This window comes from Tauraco erythrolophus, chromosome 3, assembly GCF_009769465.1.
Source record: "Tauraco erythrolophus isolate bTauEry1 chromosome 3, bTauEry1.pri, whole genome shotgun sequence".
Lineage (NCBI taxonomy): Eukaryota > Metazoa > Chordata > Aves > Musophagiformes > Musophagidae > Tauraco > Tauraco erythrolophus.
The window spans coordinates 61,415,837-61,435,197 of NC_141467.1; the positions used below are offsets into that span (position 1 = coordinate 61,415,837).

At 36.0% G+C, this 19,361-nt stretch overlaps 1 protein-coding gene across 1 annotated transcript in view; it reads left to right on the forward strand.

The window, feature by feature from the left end:
• Positions 1 to 19,361, forward strand: part of LOC104374501 (lipoxygenase homology domain-containing protein 1) — a 191,891-nt gene that overhangs the window by 141,852 nt on the left and 30,678 nt on the right. The window contains exons 42-47 of the mRNA XM_086609313.1: positions 898 to 1,030; positions 2,347 to 2,486; positions 7,892 to 8,144; positions 12,756 to 12,997; positions 16,440 to 16,566; positions 18,677 to 18,825. Of these exons, the coding sequence (XP_086465439.1) occupies positions 898 to 1,030; positions 2,347 to 2,486; positions 7,892 to 8,144; positions 12,756 to 12,997; positions 16,440 to 16,566; positions 18,677 to 18,825 (1,044 nt within the window). The remainder of the gene's footprint in view (positions 1 to 897; positions 1,031 to 2,346; positions 2,487 to 7,891; positions 8,145 to 12,755; positions 12,998 to 16,439; positions 16,567 to 18,676; positions 18,826 to 19,361) is intronic.

Consider the following 19,361-nt stretch of genomic DNA (forward strand, 5'->3'; position numbering starts at 1 on the left):
TTTTATTTTATTTTGGTTTTAATGTCTTGGGTACAATATTTCTATACAAAGATATTCTAAAGGCTAAAGAAACCATTTCTGCAAACTTGTCGTCTTTAGTTATGCATCAAGTTCAATCCTGCATATAATAGCTACCAGAAAAGTTTCTGCACATGCTTGACAGTTTGTTATTCAGTGTTTTTTGACCTGACGTAGGATAAAATTTGTGATCTGAGTTGCCCTCTTGTGAATCTGATCTCCACATTGACTCAGTAGCTAAGATAGGTGGGCTCCCAAGGCTGTGCTTTCTCAGTTGGTTTGGAAGTTCCAAGTTGACAAATTTGGAACCTAATTTGGAACCTAATACTCCTCTGAGTATTTAAAGTCAGGTGGAATGAAGCTGGACCTAAGATCACACTTTGTATTGGAATTCATTCTTCAAATACCATATTTCCACAGGGAGCCCCAAAGGCCACTAGGCAATTAATTTCTGCCAACTTTGAAAATCCTGGCTGAGATATAGCAAATCACATGTAAACAAATACAAAGCAGCAAAAGAAATGCTTTCGAAAAATAAGCATATGCTATTAAGATTGATGTTACTGTATTCATTCATTTGACAATCTGAAATCGCTAGTATATACAGGTCAATTCAATCTGTATCCTTGATTGATTCCCTACAAATAGGTCCTATGCACGTGTTGATATGCAGTGAAGAATACACCTATAAACATCAGGCTGCAGAATCAGCAGCCTGCAGCAACCACTGTAACTCTTCTTATGCGTAACCAGGTAGATTTTATAAAGTGCGTGCAAGTGTTAACAATAGGAAGAAATGTCAGTTTCTATTGGGAAGGAAATAAGAAACTAAATAATTCAGATGGATAAATTAATTTCTTCTTCTACCTCTACCTGCAGCTTCGACTAAAGGACCTGGACACTAAACAAGAATTGGGCTTTCCCACTGAAGCCCGGTGTCTCTTTGGAGAAGATGGATCTGAGACTGTGACAGAGCTAGCAGTGGTCAGGCCAGACAAGCCACCACTCAGGGGTATGCTGCTGAACTAAGACATAAATATACAAGCAAATGCATACACACACAGAAAATTTTGAACTGCCTAATGGAATGAACACCGTGGGCAAGATCACAAAGCATTTTATATATAGTAAAAAACACTTGAAATTCAATTTAAAGATTCAGTTTAAATACCTGTGTAAACTGTGGGGCCTCTAATAATGTGTATTATTCAAGCATTTTTTATCTTTTAAAACAACTGACACATATTGTTTTCAGTAGGCTACCAGTTTAAAGATCTGAAAAATGGTATATTAGTATATTTCAGTTGAAATTTAAAAAAAAAAGGCTGATTTACATGAGGTGTAATAAATCACAAATTTAAAAAAAGGCATGTGCAAAGTCATAATGGCATGAATGGCAGAAAGAAAAAACAATCTTTTTGAGGTTTTCTTCAAATCTCATTTCTGCCCAGAAGCTCTGTTTCATTTCATCATTGTATTTAAGATATGATATCTTCCTTTGTTCTGATTACATTTTATAAAATATTTAGAAAAGAATTCTCATTTGTTATATTCTATGAACAGAAGTCTCAGTTAAAATATTTAAAACTTTTTGCATTTAATATCTAAGTGAAAGCTAGACTTGAAATGAAAGTGTATTGTAAAAGTCTGTTATAATATTTAATTCTTCACAGACCTTACAAAACCCAAAGAAAAAAGCCTCAAGGAATCTCTACTTTATAACTCATCAATCAAAAGTCATGGCAAGCCATCCTTTGCAGTGAAGAACAATAATAGCAATGCATGTCTGTATAAATAGCTGAGCATGTCTCCTGAGCATATTAATTGACAGTGTCCATAATTATCAAATTGCCAGACTAAAACAGATTTCAGATGTTCCAGAAGAAAAAGTGGATTTCACCTGTATAATATGTGTGTTTTTTCTTTGGTAAAATGTTAAATATATAAAATAAAAATATAAATCCTAACTCAATTTAAGATCCTTAATTCCTACAAAAATTCAAGGCTTGTTACAAAGCCTGATAAAATCAATGTGATTCTTTCAGTTGATTTCAGTGAACACTGGATAAGACTCCAGAACTACAACAGTGTTTTTTTTTTCCTGTAATGTAAGGATGAATTGTTGCATTGATTCATAAAGGACATTTCATCTCTAATGCTGTACTGTGATGTACTGTACTGTGAACATCAATGTCAATCACTATAACTTCATTCCTTGGTCTTGAAATTAATTTTTTGCCTAAAATACATTGGTTTATAATGTTTGGTAATTACATTGCTAGACAGGCGGATTTGGTAATGTCTTGTGTCACTGATTTTCCTTGACAGAAGTTCTTTACTCAATCAGTACTCATACAGGAACTCTGCCTGCATCGGGGACAGATGCAGATGTATTTATCACAGTATTTGGCGAGCAGGGAGATTCCTGCAAAAGGAGACTAAGACACTCAAATTTTGAAAGAGGACAGGTTAGTACTGAATTATTTTCCTTTCTTTTTTGCTTAAGGAGTTTTATTTTATAACTTTCTTCCAATATCATACTTCTTTTTAATTATGAAATGCAAGCATTGATGTCACACTATTGTAACCTATGGAAAAGATGTATTGCTTACTAAGTATGGACATTTACCTGAATTTAGATTACAGTGTAAGAATAGTTCAAGCACCAATAAATTTAAAATCCACAAACCATCAGTAACTGCTCTTAGAAACTGGAATTGAACCCAACAATATATAAAATTTTGTGGCTTAGTTTTCAGTTATTTCTGAAGCTGATATAGAAATATCAGGGCTATTTCCTGTGACGGCTCCTTTAAAATCTGTTTTTTTAAAAGATCTGTCCAGATATAGTTGAAAGAGAGGTTTTAAATGTGTTAGCTGCTATATGTTAGTTAATCCGTTTATATATAAAATTGCAAACAGATAAAGCTGCTTGTAAACATACTGTGTCTACTCAAGATAAATCCTAGGAGAGATTTACTGGTCAGCCTTTGCTGATTACCATACTAATGATTATATCTACACCACACGTTCACACATAACCTGGGCTCAGCCTGGATGTGACTAGATAGGATTTAGAGACACCTTTCAACTGATTATGTACAATATAACAGGATCCTCTATACTATTTCATACCATTTTGTCAGAATTCTGTTAGCTCAGGTCTAGGTACCATCTTCAGATAACTGTTGCTTTCAGTGGACTGTGTGATATAGTGAATAGAGTACTCACAGGCAGGAGACACCTACTCAGCCACTGGTTTTCCTCATGATCTGAATGTCTCATTTTACCTTCCTTGTGTCCCTCATTTCCCACTGTAAAATGAAAATAACTAATAGTTTAGTCAAGAAGGAAGAGATAAGCATATATATGAAGTTTACTTTCCTTTTTATTTACTACTGAGGAAAATTATATAAGTCTTTTAAAAATATGTTTAATGTCTCCTTTTCATAGCAATAACCTAGTGCCAGATTCATAACAGTATTTAGTGTCCTGGTACCTAGACAAAGAGCTACGTATTGGGATATATTTAAAAATTTGGCCATAGTCTTCTCACCCAAAGTATTTAGGCATGTTTTTCTTTCCTTTTCTTATAGCCTTTTGCAAACTTTTTTATTTACATTTTTTGAAGATGATGTTGTTTGCAGAATCCCACTGCCTTAGTGCAAACTGGGCTATTAAAATATAGAAAGGGGTTTCTGATGTTCATTGCCTGAATGATATCAAAAATACAGGTGACATAGTATTGTGTGACATCACCTGGAGAAGAGGTCTAAAAAGAAACAATTTACATGGCATTTTCACACTGCACATTAATAGAGAGTCAATGACATAGGTGTTAGTGTTAAAGAAATTAGAGTCACTATATGTTTACAACGGGAAAAATGGAAGACCCAGGGAACTACAGGCCAGTCAGTCTCACCTCTGTGCCCGGCAAGATCATGGAGCAGATCCTCCTGGAGACTATGCTAAGGCACATGGAAAAAAAGAAGGTGATTGGTGACAGCTGACATGGCTTCACTAAAGGCAAATCATGCCTGACAAATTTGGTGGCCTTCTAAGATGAGGCTACAGCATTGGTGATAAGGGGAGAGCAACTGACATCGTCTACCTGGACTTGTCCAAAGCATTTGATACTGTCCCATATGACATCCTTGTCTCTAAATTGAATAGACAGGGGTTTGACAGATGGACCACTCAGTGGATAAGAAATTGACTGGATGTTCACACTCAAAGAGTTATGGCCAATGACTCAATGTCCAAGTCGAGATCAGGGAGGAGAAAAATAAACATATCCCAAATTGTTATAAAAACATATGAATAATGTTTAGGGCCACGAAGATGATCAGAGGGCTGGAGCACCTCTGCTATGAAGACAGGCTGAGAGAGTTGGGGCTGTTCAGCCTGGAGAAGAGAAGGCTCCGGGGTGATCTTATTGCAGCCTTCCAGTACCTAAAGGGGGCCTACAGGAAAGCTGGAGAAGGACTTTTTACAAGGGTATGTAGTGATAGGACAAGGGGCAATGGATTTAAACTGAAGGAGGGGAGATTTAGATTAGATATAAGGAAGAAATTTTTTACATTGAGGGTGGTGAGGCACTGATATAGTTTGCCCAGAGAAGTTGTGGATGCCCCATCCCTGGAGGTGTTCAAGGCCAGGTTGGATGAGGCTTTGGGCAACCTGGTGTAGTGGAGGATTTCTCTGCCCATGGAAGGGGGATTGGAACTAGATGATCTTTAAGGTCCCTTCCTACCCAAACCATTCTATCATTCTATGATTCCATGATATTGAGCAATAGAGAAGAGTGCTGAGTGTCTTCCCAAGCAGATCCTTTGTTTTAGATAAGCTATTTTTGCATTGTGGACAATGAAAGTTTTCTTCAGCTGAGATATTTTGTGTATTAATGCTCTTCATTGTGCAATAGGTTCTGGGAAAGGGTTGCGCAGTGAGATGGCAGAGTGTTCTGATGATACTAAGTTATTTAAGGTAATAAATATGAAAGTTGGTGGCAGAGATTGCGGAAGGACCTCACGCAGAGTGACTGGGTAATAAAATGGCCAATGAAATTCATTGTAGCTAAGTGAAAAGCAGGGGACGTGAGGGGGAAAACCCCTTAAATTTGCATGCAAAATGATGGGCTCTGAAATAGCTTTTGCCCATAGATAAGTGACCTTGGCATTAGAATAGCGCTGTAATTATGTCATCCCTGAGCCCAGTAGAGGCAAAACCAAACCAGAACAGATCCAGTGTTTAGGAATTATTAGAAAAAGGGAAAAAATAGCCACCCCAAAGCAGAAAATACAGTCGTGCCCCCAGGTAAGTTCTCTGGTGCGAATGCGTAATAGATGCTGTGTTTTGTGCTGATTCACTTGTCTTACAAAGTGCAAGAAGAATGTCAAGTGGTATGAAATATCTTCCATATAAGGAACAGCTAAGCAAACAAGTACTGTTTGGCCTGGAAAAGGGATAAGGAGAGGAAAGGAGAAGGAGATAAGAAAAATAAACTGGCATAGAGAAAAGGAGTAATTCTACTTTCTCATGAAATACAGAGACTCAAGACCATTAAATGAAGCCTGCAGGTGACAGATTCAAAACAAAAGGAGGTGGCTTTTTACACAGTACATAATGAATCCATTTCACTTTCTGGCACAAGATGTTGCAGATGATAAAATGCATGTCGGTGCAAAAAGCCATGGCATATTGTCATGGAAGACAACTTTCCACTGAGGGTTGTTAAGTGTAAAGACACAATCTCCGGCTCAGGAAATCTCTGAACCACAAATTGTTAAAGCCTGAGAGACTTTATATTCAAGAAGCATCTCTAAATATTTGCCCTGTTTTTCAGCTCTTTTCTAGAAATCTGTTATTGGTAGCTGTTGGCAACAGGATACTGGACTGGATGGGTCTGTGGTCTGACATGCTACTACCAGTGTTATGTTCTTTTTGCATAGAAGTAGATTATTAAAAAAAGTTTGAATGTGGTTTTAGTGAACCTAAGAATAGAAGATGAAAGAAAAGGATGTAAAGGGCAAGCTGTCTTGACGGACAAGATTTTATCAGCTATATCCCTGGAAAATATGGATGGGTGAGCAAAGAAAACAAAGTTAAGGAAACTAGAGATATGAAAGAAAGGATCAGTCTTGACTGATAAAGGGCTGGAAAATAAGGAAAAGCTAGGAAAACAGAAAATTACAACAAAGTGTAAAAAAAGAGAGCAAAGTCGATTTAATTACTGCAGAAAGTAAGGGTGGTTTATATTTATTGAAGTAATTGTATGTGCAACATTTTCACCAGTTTAATGGGTTAAATAAAAGGGGATTTTAATTTTATCTAGTTAACACTTTATCTAAAGCAGGACAATTGAAATAAAATCCTTTTGGCTTTCATTAATTACTCTTCCAGTAGTGACTTTAACACAGTTCTGAATGTCTTTATACTGAGGGGAAAAAAAGAAATGTAATGACATCAACCAAAAGTACATTTTTGCTAATGCTGAGGGAGTAGGCAATTTAATGTATTATTATGAAAATTCTTTGATAACAATGGATGATTATGACCACTGTTGTCTAATGACTGTTAATTATTATCACAGAGAATGAGACTAATGATAGGTCCCTTTTTCAAATAGAGTTAGCTGTGAAGGAACATGAATATTAGCAATACAGGCTATTTCCTCTAAGTCAAGGGTCATGTAGACTGACAAGAAAATTATGTTTGGCTTGGAACTACAAAGAATAAAATTAAAAAGCAAAGAGTGCTCCCAAAAAGTTATTTACAAGACGTTACTCACATCTAGATCTTATTTTGGGCTATGTATGAATTACATGAAGAGGTATAACTTGCCATGGTAACTGTTTGGGGAGATTGTGGATGAAGCAACATAAGAATGCTGGAAGTCCTAAATCTGTGACAGGAATAATAACTCTGTTTTCTTTTTCTGAGCACATTGTAGAGAATAGTCCGAAACAGATAGGAGAATGGACCAGATGACATAATTCTTTCTAAAAATCATCTCTTCCTTTGTTACTTTCTGATCCTCATGCTTTTTCCTGCCTGGTGGCAAATTGGTTGGCAACAAATAAAAATTATAGCGTCTGTTTCTACTATCCATCTGGGTTTTTTTTTAATGTCACCCACACACATGCTCATGTATCTACCCACCCACTCATATTATCTCTTGCACGAAGAATGCATTCATTCTCTCACTCACATAATTTATTCATCCCAACATGCACTTGTGCAGTTGCCATTTAGCTTTTGTTTACTGGTAGCTGTAGCAATATTTAAACAGATGTCTATTTACATCCGAAGAGCACATCAATTCTTGCCTGTATGCGTGCACAGCCTAAGTTATAGTTTCTGATGTCAGTATCTTCCTTTGTTTGCATAGTCATCAACTGTTCGGAGTTGAATAGTACAACATTTCCCATTTGAAAAATAGGATGTCTTAGAATATAAAGGACTTTGAAATGTTTAAAAATAAAACACCTTATCTAAGTTCCATTTACTAGGCCTTTCCTGATATTTGAAGCACTCTTTGTTTCAGTTATGAGGGACTGGTTCAACTTCAATTTTCGTGAGGCTTCTGTAAGTATTCTTTCTACCCAAAAATAGTGGAATGTTTTTCGTAATAAAGCCTAGGATGCAGTGATCATGAACAAGGAAAAATGTACATGTTGAAGGATCCACGTATTTTCTGAACAGGATCTCCAAATACAAATGTCAGCCTGTGATATCTTTCTTTACTATCAGGAAGGAAAAGATATTTCAGTATTGAAAGGAATCTGTCTTCCCAAACATAATCTTCTTAAAGATGGACAATAAAATATATGGTTTAATCAGCTTGCTATTTATTTTGCCTTTTCCTTCTCAGATTTGTATCTCTGAAATGAGAGCAATAGACCTTGGACAGCTAAGCAAAGTGCTTGTTGAGCATCATAATGTGGGTTATGGAGCTGGATGGTACCTGGACCACATTGTCATCCATGAATCAGGCAAGACTGATGGCCAATACGCATTTCTTTGCCAGCAATGGTTAGACAGCGGAGTTGGTGATGCACAGACGGAGCGAATGTTGAAGCTTCTTGGAAAAGTCAGGAATGGGATGTTGACAGGAAAGATTTATGGTAAGGTCCAAAATCCTCAAAGCGTCTTCCAGCTTTTTTTTTTTTTTTTTTGAAATAGTAATTCATATTATTTTTTGGGTTATTTTTAGGACTAAAACCAAAATACAGAAATAATATAGCTTAAATGTGAGTTACATCTCTCACAAAAATTCTCTCTCCTAACACTTTCCAGAGCTGGTAAATACAACTATAATGTTGAGGGAAGAAAGACTAGAACAGAAGGGAGATATCAAGTGATGGAGGCAATGAAGGACCTATGTTTTCAGTTGAGGCTAGAAAAAAGCTGAAGCAGAAAGAGGTGGGTTGTTCCATATGGCAGTCAGTGCAGAGCAGAAGGCTCCTGCAACAGTCATGAAATCACTAGAAGAGATGCAAAAACTCTCTTAGCAGAATGAGATTTTCCCGTATGTTCATATATTTGCAAAAAGCATTTGCTTCTATTTGCAGTTTTCTTTTTTACTTACATCAATGGCACAAGTTCTTGCAAACAGTTAGTTGACCTGAAACCAATACCCTATTAAAACTCTTTAATGAAAAAAAGACCAAAACTCAGAAACAACTTAGACACTGAAAACATGGTAAGTCTTTTACGCTTTGCCAAGGTACTGGATTCTTAGCACTCTCACATTTTTTTTAAGGGGTGTGAAATGTTGGTTGAGGTCCATTTATGAAATCTGATTCAGAACTGGTAGACCAAACTATATAAATTTAAGCTAATCTGAAGGTCTGAATTTGCATTTTAAATCAGCAGTTTTGTAAATAGATCTTTATTAATTTCCATGCTCATGGATATTTCATTTTATGCTCAGAGTTTTATGTTATACCTAGTTGCAGTCACAGTTAGTAGTGTGTGTCCCCTTATTTAGCTACCCATAGTTGGTCCACTAGCAAATAGCTTACATCATCTAAGGAAATATAAAAATAATATATCTGAGACAACAGAAGGACAGAATACTATGGAAATATAAGCATAGCATAAGCAGCTAGAGTAGTGACAATTTCAGAATAAGAAATAGCTGTACTGTCTATTTAGCTGTACTAAATATTTTCTAGTCTAAGATTATTAATACTCAGCTCTGAATCTATTGAAAATCAGTTCTGGTCTGGGTATGTAATAACTTTAGAAAGAATATTACAATTAAGCAGAGAGTCTATAAGGAATGGAGAAATAAAAGACTGATCAGCAAAGAGTGCTATACCTTAGAGGTCAGAAAGTATATGGATACAACAGGACTTACTAAATGTCAGCTGAGTCAGATTTTATAAAAGAATTAAAACAAATAGTAAATGTTCTTCAACCATTTACTTATAAAAAGAACCTGGAAAGATGTATGACTATGCAGGAACAGTAGAGTACAGACTGAAGGTGATGAAGGTAAAATTCCTAAACGAATCGAATATTTGATTTCTATTTCCATTAAGGACCCTTAATTTTGGCAAGGGAAGCAAAGGCAAAAATACTCATCAGAATGAAATTATTGGAAATCATCAAATTTGAAATGCAAATATAACTTTGAGTTTCATCTAGTCAAACAGTGCCAATCAAAGGAGTCGCTATCCCAGAATATTGAAGGAGTTTGGAAATGATATGGCAGATCTAGTAGCAAGGATTTAAAATAATTTTATGGAGATAAAAAGTACGACTTGAAAATAGAAAAGGTAATACTTCCAGCAAAAAAATAGAAAGCATAATGTAGATGACTATAGACCTAATAATGAATCACATGCAAACCTTTATAATACGTTCTGAAAAAAAAGAATAGTTAACATAATAGAGGCAAACAGGAATTGAGAAGGAATACGTTATGACTTTATTAAAGATAGATTGTAAAACAAAGTTGATACTCTTCAGAAATATTTTTCAGTGAAAGAAACATAATTACATCTAATCTGTCTAAATTTCAGTGCTGAATTTTATTTGCTTTATGGGAAAATTATTAGGTAATAATAAGAAAATGGAAAGTGGTAAAAGGAAGAATTATAAACAACTGGAGAAGGGAGAATGAATATGCCAATGAGATCTTTTGTTGCTACAAAGCTGGGGTACTGGCAGAAGGGCGAAGAGGTTGTGTGATAAATTTTGGAAACTGAAGTAAAACAATGGAACTGAATTCTATAGCACAAAGCTTGAATACAGTTAGGTGTAAAACCAACTAAACATTTCAACTCTTAATTCTGGTAGAGGTTCCTAATTTCCATTTATTTTATTGGGAAATTAGGAACTAAGCAGTAGCTAAGACTCTAAAAACTGTATTAGGTCTGTATCCCCATACCTTGTAATGATTTCTGCTATAAGAGTTCACGAGCAGGATATGACTAGGAAAGATACCTAGGTTTTGATGATCATAGAGTAGTTTTTGAGACAGTAATGTGACGTACCTGTGAGTAAATTGGGACTCCACAATATATATAGTCATTATCAGTGAAGATAGAAAAGAATTAATCCCGCTACAGAGAAACAGAGATATTTCTCCAGGAATGTGGTGGGCAATCGTGGTCATCTCTGTCCAGAAGAACTGATTCAAGTTGGAATAGCTGTAAAGAAGATATGATGACTGAGAATATGGCAAGTCTTTGCTGTGAAAAGATATTGACAAAACTTGCCGTATTCAGTCTAGTAAATTAAATGTTCAAAATGGACACAGTTTTGATCTGTCAAATTAAAGGCAGCTTACACATCAAGGAGAAAAAAGGTTTATTTCAGTTAGCAGATAAAGTTGTAAAAATAAACCGGTTTCAGCAGTCTATTAATGCCATTCTGTGAAAATTAAAAGACTTCTGAGAAAGAAAGAATTTTTAGTATAACTCTCTTTTAGACTTAAGAGAATGAAGGAAGCTTAATGTAGCTACTTTTAAATTGGATCTTGACAAATTTATCAGAGATTATACAATATAGTTAACATGTAATAGCAGTGTGTGGTGCTGTATGATCCAACAGAAAGCCCTTCCATTCAGTCTTCCTAGGCAGCTATACATTGAGAGTTTAAAGGCTTAGTATTTCAGTACTTAAGGGCTAAAAAAGTCTCGGATTATATCACAGAGAATATGATAAATTTTCATTTTACTTCTTTTTTTTTTCATGGATATCATTGATTTCATTTATATTTAATGTTCATAGACATGAAAATGGTTGTCATTTATGGTTATCCATAAAGTCGTAAGATCTGAAGTTATTTTAGATGATTTTAAGGATGATGAGTGTTAACTTTTTACCTTCACCAAGTCCTGAATTCATAGCATAGATCCTCATCTGACTAAAGTAACAGAACTTTATTTGCATTAGTTTATAGTAGGAGATAAAGATTTGTCTGTTGAGGTTAAAAAACTAGACTTTACAGGACATAAACTCAGAAAATCACTGTTTCCATTACTTAAAGTGAAATGCTCTTCTTTTTTACAAAATAGCTATTTAAAATTATTAAATTCATATTTGCCTCACTTTGCATAAACAGAGCTAAGTTATCTTAACAAAAATATGGTCATGCTCAATTCTGCACCATCCCAGGCGATCAAAACTTCTCTGTAGGGGTAATGATTTTTTAAAATTAATAACACAGTTTTGATAGCCCTGAATTTTCCACATGTTCTATTAACATTAGTGAACATGTTAAAGCTAGGAAAATCAGTGGGATTTTTTGATGGGTACAAGTTTCTGATCTTGAAAACTGTCTTGTTGATTGGAGATTTAACTAAATATCTATTATCAGTACAACATTACACAAGTTACTCAGAAGCCTATGTGATACCAATTTGCAGTCCTTATGAATCTTCTGGTGACTGTCAATTCATCTAGAATGTTTAAAAGACTAAGTGCTTCAAGCCAGACCTTTACTTTGATCATGAGCTGCTATTCTTTTTCAATATATTTTTGCTTTTTTTGTTGTTTTTTGTAAAGTAAAACTGCTGGGTTTGAGTGTTTTCTGTGTCCCTAAAGTAGGCAAATCTGTGTGCTGCTATGTAGGACTATTTTCAGTCTCTCACCAAACATCACTTTTTTACAGATTAAATGGATAAAGTTTTGTACTTTGCTGGCATGATTATTTTGGTAATCTGTGACAAAAATATCACATTTCAAGCTCCAAACCTGTTTATTCCATCAGCATCTTGTTATAGAATATATGTAGTGAATTTTGAAGTTCTAGTTTAAGTAGCTCCTCAAAAAGTTAAAACAAAAAAAAATACCCTTGCCTGACCAAAGGCAAACTTGATAACGTGTACTGTCTAGTAGAAAATGTGCTGCTTTTGAGTGGTGATTAGTGAGGAAAAAAAAAAATCATCAGAAGAGACATCTATGAGGGGAAAAATGAACAGCTTGGCATGGCTCATCATAAGTCTCTGATACGGAACTGGCAGTCTTATCTGGACAGTGCTACCGGACTGGCCCATCTCTAAAGGGTCAGCTAGAACTATGGCAGGGCTGATGTCCAAATCTGCTTCTCACTAAATCAATGATAATGAGTGAACATATCACATGCCAATATTTTAGCTCAGTTCAAAGGTGGATATTGGTTGCTAGTCACTCACTAACTCAATCTGTTACAAATTGCTGTATTATTTTGGATATTCATAAAACCCACTTTTTTTTTTTCCCCTACTGTTTCATTTCAACAGGGACTTGGGATATCCTTGTCACAACTAGTGATATTTCTTCTAGTTCCACGAATCCTAAAATGTGTCTAACTGTATGTGGTGAAAAAGGTATCTGTACTTCAGTCATATTCCCCAAAGGATCCCTTAAAAAAAAGCAGATTTATGAGACTTCAATTGAACTAAATAAGAAATTCAGTACTATAATCAAAGTTCGCCTAGAAATTGAAGAAGCTGGAGAAGGAGAGACTTGGCATTGCCATGAGGTAAGAAATAAAACCTAAAGCAATCACAGATTATGTATTTATTGTAAAATTCTTCTTTTTTTCATAATCTATGGTTACTGCTTCCAGTTTGCAGTTGTCGCGGATGAAATGTTTTAATATGGTTACGATTTAGCATCAATTCAAGATTTATTAATGGTATTAGGTAAATCAAAGGTTGAATTTTAGCAGCACTTAATGATTAACCAATTTAAAGATTAACAAGATGATTCAGTAGGATAAGTTATAATTAAAACAACAACTTAATAACCGATTCAAAATTCAGAAGATTCACAGTAACTTACTATAAGGTATCCTAAATCAAAATAGGTGTATATGTACATATGTTTAAAACATAAAGTGCACAGGCAGAAAGAAATATTTGGATCTAGTGAAATATATATAGGCACCCACACTCGTGAAGGCAAATGTGTATATTCAGACACACAGATAGGTAGAGAGGTGGATGGAAGAGGCTAGCCTGTAGGTAAAATTTCCCTCTTGAGTTTAGAGTAACTACTCACAATGCATCGGCATTCTTCAACGGACAATAGTTGAGGCTCGAGAAGGATGAATTGCTTCGGCCTTCCATCAGCTTTGTTGGCAGACAGTCTGTGGAGTTGGTACCTGAGAGGTGTCCCAGCTCAGGGGAGATTCTAGTCACAGCCTGCTGTGATCCAGGAGAGCTCGAAGAGTTTAGCTTAGAATTGTTATTTATAGGATCCAAGATAATTGACTTTTGTCAGGTACTTTTCCATTTCAGCCCAGCTTGGATCGTGAAATATTCTGGTACTTTCCATCAGTTGTGCAGGCCCAGAATTTGCTAGATTTTGGGATTCTGATGTCACCCTTTTTATGCCACAACCCAAGTACTGATGTACAAGGTCAAGTGAAAGTAAAAGGAGGAGCCAGGTCCATTAAGGGGGTCAACACCCGACTCATCCTAGGTTGGTGTGTGGTCCAGGAAAAAGCTGGGGGGCATCTCACGGAGCACCGAGCAGCCCAGGGTGGGGTGGTGGCTGCATCACCACACCAGTTCTGTCTGAAATGACACAATTTTTAATTTGCAAAAGCAAGTGCATCTGAAAACAAAACGCTTGCAGAATGATAACTTCAGAAACTGCACAAAACACTTATTAAGATAGCTATAGATAACAAAAATCTTGTAAATGTAGGTGGATTTCTGGAGGGCATATATACAGATATGCCATCATCTGTAGCGTATCCAGTGGTCTCTTTTCAGAACTGTAGCCACTGGCATACATTGCAGTATTTACAGAACTCCAAATTGGCTGTTACATATTGTAGACGCAGCGATCCAAGGCAAATAATTAAGCCAGACACTAGGAATGCCTTTTGATGAAAATATCTGCCTTTTAAGTTGGCATGTGAACAAAAAAAGTGAATAGTAAAAGTGACAATCTTTCTTCTGATGTCCAAGATGTTGAAGCTAAAATCTGACATTGCACTGAAATTGCTCTGGCACTTCACTACACAAAAAATATCTTTATCCTCTTACGCTGGCAAAATAAAAAGATGTCTAAGGGAAAGAATCATATTCCTTCAAATTGCAGACACACTTTTGCCCATTACTGTTTGTATTTTGTTCTCATTAAAAACTGGAGAAAAAAAAATATTTCCTGTCCAACATACGATAGTAGTGATTTGAGCCCCCTGACATTTACCTGGTAGGCAGGTTGTTAATTTTGTCTTCATAGACAGATGAAATAGTCATCTAACAAATCTACTGATAAAATTTAGACTGCTTCTTGGACATTGTAGGAGACAGTGGATCACTGTAAAAATTTCAGAACAGAAGCTTGACTGTTGAAAATAGTAACATCTTTAGCCTGCTTTACTTCATTAGCTCAGAACAATGACTTAAAGCTGAGTTAGAAAAAATCATCATAATTTGTATAGGTAAGGAACAGATGCACATTTACATTAGGTAGGATTATCATGAAAATATAATTTTCCCTGGTTTGTGGTATATGCAAATTATCAGGTTTTTAGGAAGACATTTCCTCTGTTATTCCATAGATTTTGCAGCAGGACTGATTGCATCCTTGGATGAAATCACTAGGTTGGTAAAAGAGGGTGTGGATAATATCTGTTATTAAAGACAGGTTAGCAGTATATTTACACTGCTGGTTAGAATCAGGATGGTCATTTCTATAGCATTTTATTTTGATTTCACAAGATTGCACTTCACAGGAAGTCTGAGATTTCCCCCTTCTATCAGAAGTTAACGCAGGTGTAGTAGGTTGAATTCTGTATTTAGATTGAGAATTCACTTTTACAACCATGACTGCAAAATAATTCTCTTGATATTTTGAGGAAACTCAAATCATCATAAAACAATATCCAGAACAAAATTAATTAAGATATGCTTTATTTTTGAAGTATATAACAGCTAACATCTTTATTCTTGCTTCTTTCAATTCTTGAAGAAATAAACCTGTTCAGGAATGTAGTTGTTAGCATGAAGGGGAAATTGTATTAACATCATACTTAATACTTAATTTAAAAAAAAATCCTTTCAATGTATTTGTCATAATGAAAAAATAATAGAAGTGTTTTGAAGACAAAAATAATCCAACCATCTCCCAGTGACAATTACTAACCAAAGATGGTTGAGCTTACTGGGTTAATGGTTTGGTCATTTTAGTGAGTTAGGTCATGAAAATCTTTGAGTGAATTCTCTGTGCTCTTTTCAAAGCAGAGTTACTTCCGGCAACATATTTTCAAATCTGTTGTCTGATATAGCTTTAAATAATTTAGAGAATGGGACTTTATCTCTTAATGCAGCTGATAGCACCATAGTGTAAGACACCTCATTGTTAAAATGTTTCCTTATAGTAAGACTAACCTACTTAGCTCAAGATCACCCTTTTATTACTTTATATATAGAATTTCATAGAGATTAAAATTATTTAGTAACACACTCTACATATTCATGATACATATGTGCAGATATATGTACATACCATAAAACAATCCTCATTTCTGTTTTTCAGTTTTTCCCAGAAACACTTCATTTTCTTTCTCCTATTACTTAGAATGAGAAAACATTCTGCACTGAAAAATGTTGTGGCATATTGACATTTCTCACAAGCTGAAATGGGCATATCAACACTTCTTTTTTTCCACATGCTGGATGAATAGGTTACATAAAGGAACATTTTTGAATCATTCCAAATATTTTTTCCCTAACTGCAGTCTCTACAGTAATAATGTTGACAACATTGTAATTATTTTTAATTGGGAAAAATATCTATTCCTTCTTTTAAAAGGCTGCTTTCAAAAACAGTTTAGAAAAAATTGTTTCCTCTTCTTTTTTAATATTCAGATTATGTGTCATAGCTGTTTAACAGTATGTCTTCTGCTATAGCTTTCATAAGAGCACAACAGATGCTGAAGGTATTTCTTTTTGCTCTTTGCTAAGGTAAAGCTTCAACACAGAGAAAGTAAAAATGTTCTAGAATTTCCATTTCGTCACAACTTTGCAGACGAAGAAGGAGGAAGAGTGGCTGAGCTTCCAGTTCTCACAGCTGGCTCTCCTTTTCCAGCAGGTTTGTCACAAATCAGAAACACTGGAAAAGATTTGGTCAGTGATGGTGGCTAAGATTTGCAGAGCTGTCCAAGGGATTTAGCAGATACTTTCTATTCATTTTAGCTAGTGATGCATGGCTAGGTCCAATACACTCCAGTGTTTAAAAAAAAATAAAATACCTCAGTCCCTGAAACTGAGCATTGTGCATTCAAGTCTGATTGATACCAGTTTGTGACACATAAGAGAGCAAGCATACAGGACTGAAAATATTAAGAAAGTTTTGAACAGTGATCAGAGCTCAGCTTTTTCTTAATAATATGATTTGGTACTGTCCCAGAGGAAACAAAGGAAATCTAGAGGAAATAGCTTTCGTACTGTAATTTTAGATAAGAATGAGATCCATAGCCCCTCACAACAGCAGTTTATCTGTTTGTGTTCCTAGAATTTCAGGCATTCTTCTTCTGTGACATCTTAGTTATATGACATGAAACTCCTTCATGCGAGTTGTGCCTTGATCACCACAAGACTGGATTTTTTTAGTTTGCTCTCTGTGTCTTAAGAGATTTTATAACCAAAGTTAGTGAAGAATGGAGAATTCTTGTCCTAAATGGATAGCCTGCCATGAGAATATCCCAGTCTCCTTCCAGTGTTTCCCAGGAGTTAAGAGTTTAGATCAATAGCCCAAGTAATTTGTGCATTCCTTGCCTTTTCTGCTGTGCTTTCAAAGCTAGTCTCAAGAAAAGGAGTTGGGCAGAAGCTCCTTGAATGTTAATTTGAGAAGAGTACTGCTGTGGAGTATTCCCTGGGAAAGCTTTTTGTCTTTTAAATACTGTTTGTTTGTTTGTTTATTTGTTCTGTAAGAGCACAGATGTTTAAACATTTACAAATCGCACTCCTCTTTCTGTTGGAGCATTTAACATGAGGGCAGATACTGTTTTCTTTACCTCTCCCCATGTTTTTTTCTTTCTCAGTTGAATGTTTTGGGGATGTAGATTCTTTCTTGTTTTGGGAGGCAGATCAACAGTGTGTTACACATTTTTCTGGGAGTACAAACAGGTACTTAATATAAACAATCAGCGAAGAAATGCCCAGCTGAAGAGTTCTAAGTAAGACAGCATGACAGAGAATACACAACGTTTCTTGAAATCCTCTGCTGAGGCCAAAAACTGCAACCGGTACAGTGTAGAGTGGCCAGCCATGACTGGACCGTGAGGAAATATAAAAGTTGTCTTTCTGACAGAATTCAGTCTCATTAGAAGTCCGTGAGTCTCAGAGCAAAGATGTGCTTTTTGAGTAATTTAGTATCATCCATAGCCTAGAAACTGTTCATAGGAGTGTTACATATTTAAATGCATGAAAGCTTGTGGTAGATTGTTACAGAATCATAGAATCATAGAATCATTAGGGTTGGAAGGGACCTCAAAGACCATCTAGTTCCAATCCCCCTGCCATGGGCAGAGAAATCCTCCACTACACCAGGTTGCCCAAAGCCTCATCCAACCTGGCCTTGAACACCTCCAGGGATGGGGCATCCACAACTTCTCTGGGCAACTTGTTCCACTGCCTCACCACCCTCAATGTAAAGAATTTCTTTCTTATATCTAACCTAAATCTGCCCTCTTTCAGTTTAAAGCCATTGCCCCTTGTCCTATCACTACATGCCCTTGTAAAAAGTCCCTCTCCAGCTTTCCTGTAGGCCCCCTTTAGGTACTGGAAGGCTGCAATAAGATCACCCTGGAGCCTTCTCTTCTCCAGGCTGAACAGCCCCAACTCTCTCAGCCTGTCTTCATAGCAGAGGTGCTCCAGCCCTCTGATCATCTTCGTGGCCCTAAACATTATTCATATGTTTTTATAACAATTTGGGATATGTTTATTTTTCTTTCATTTTCTCTTCTGCCTATGCTTCAGGCCCACTCACAAACTATTTAGCTTATTATTCCTTATAATAATGGCACTTAAATTTTAATTACAATGTTTCTATGTGCTTTTCTAAGCATTAGAATATAGTTTGGCCTTTTGATCACTCTGGGCAGGATCAAAAAAGAAAATATAATAGTAGTAATTTATTAAATAACGTTTTATTTAACTGATTAAGCTTTGATAAACCTTTGATCTCTTTTTGCCAACAGTGAAAAACTATATTCTCTATATCACTACGGGAGCATCCCCTGGATCAGGAACAGATGCAGATGTGTATGTCATGCTGCAAGGTCTTTTGGGAGATACTGGCAGAAGAAAGTTATTGAGAAAGAGAGAAGACTATTTTACTAAAGGAAAGGTATTCTTATAATTTCTGCATGATTTTGCACTTTTAGAACCCAGTCCAGTTCACGTGGACTAAATGGGAGTAGAATAGACTACGAAGTCTGATTTGTAATGCTCTTTAATTGTAAGTGCATGTGTATCTATCCTACGTGGAAAATACTGATGCTTATGCGGCTGATGCTAACAGTACCGATAAAGTAATACGGTGACTCTATCATGTGCCTTAGCTTCAGTTTTGCAGATATTGAAGGTCCACAGTGACATGCCAGTGGTTTTCCTGCATATTTGCTTAACCACAGAGCTGTAAAGAGACTCCGTTTCCTTTAATGCCTCTTTTCTTCCCATTCCATTCTTAAGGCTAAGGCTCCTTTCTCTGGCTTTTGCCTTTCCACTGCCAGTCTACCCCTCAGTCTGGCTCTTGGTCTCTCTCCAAACAGCCAGTCACGACCCTCCGTAACTTTCTTAGGTCTACCAAGAGAGTCATTCACTCACTGTGCAATAGTGAGTCTCAAAGCTCAAAGAAGTAGACTAGTCAAAGGCCAGCGCAGC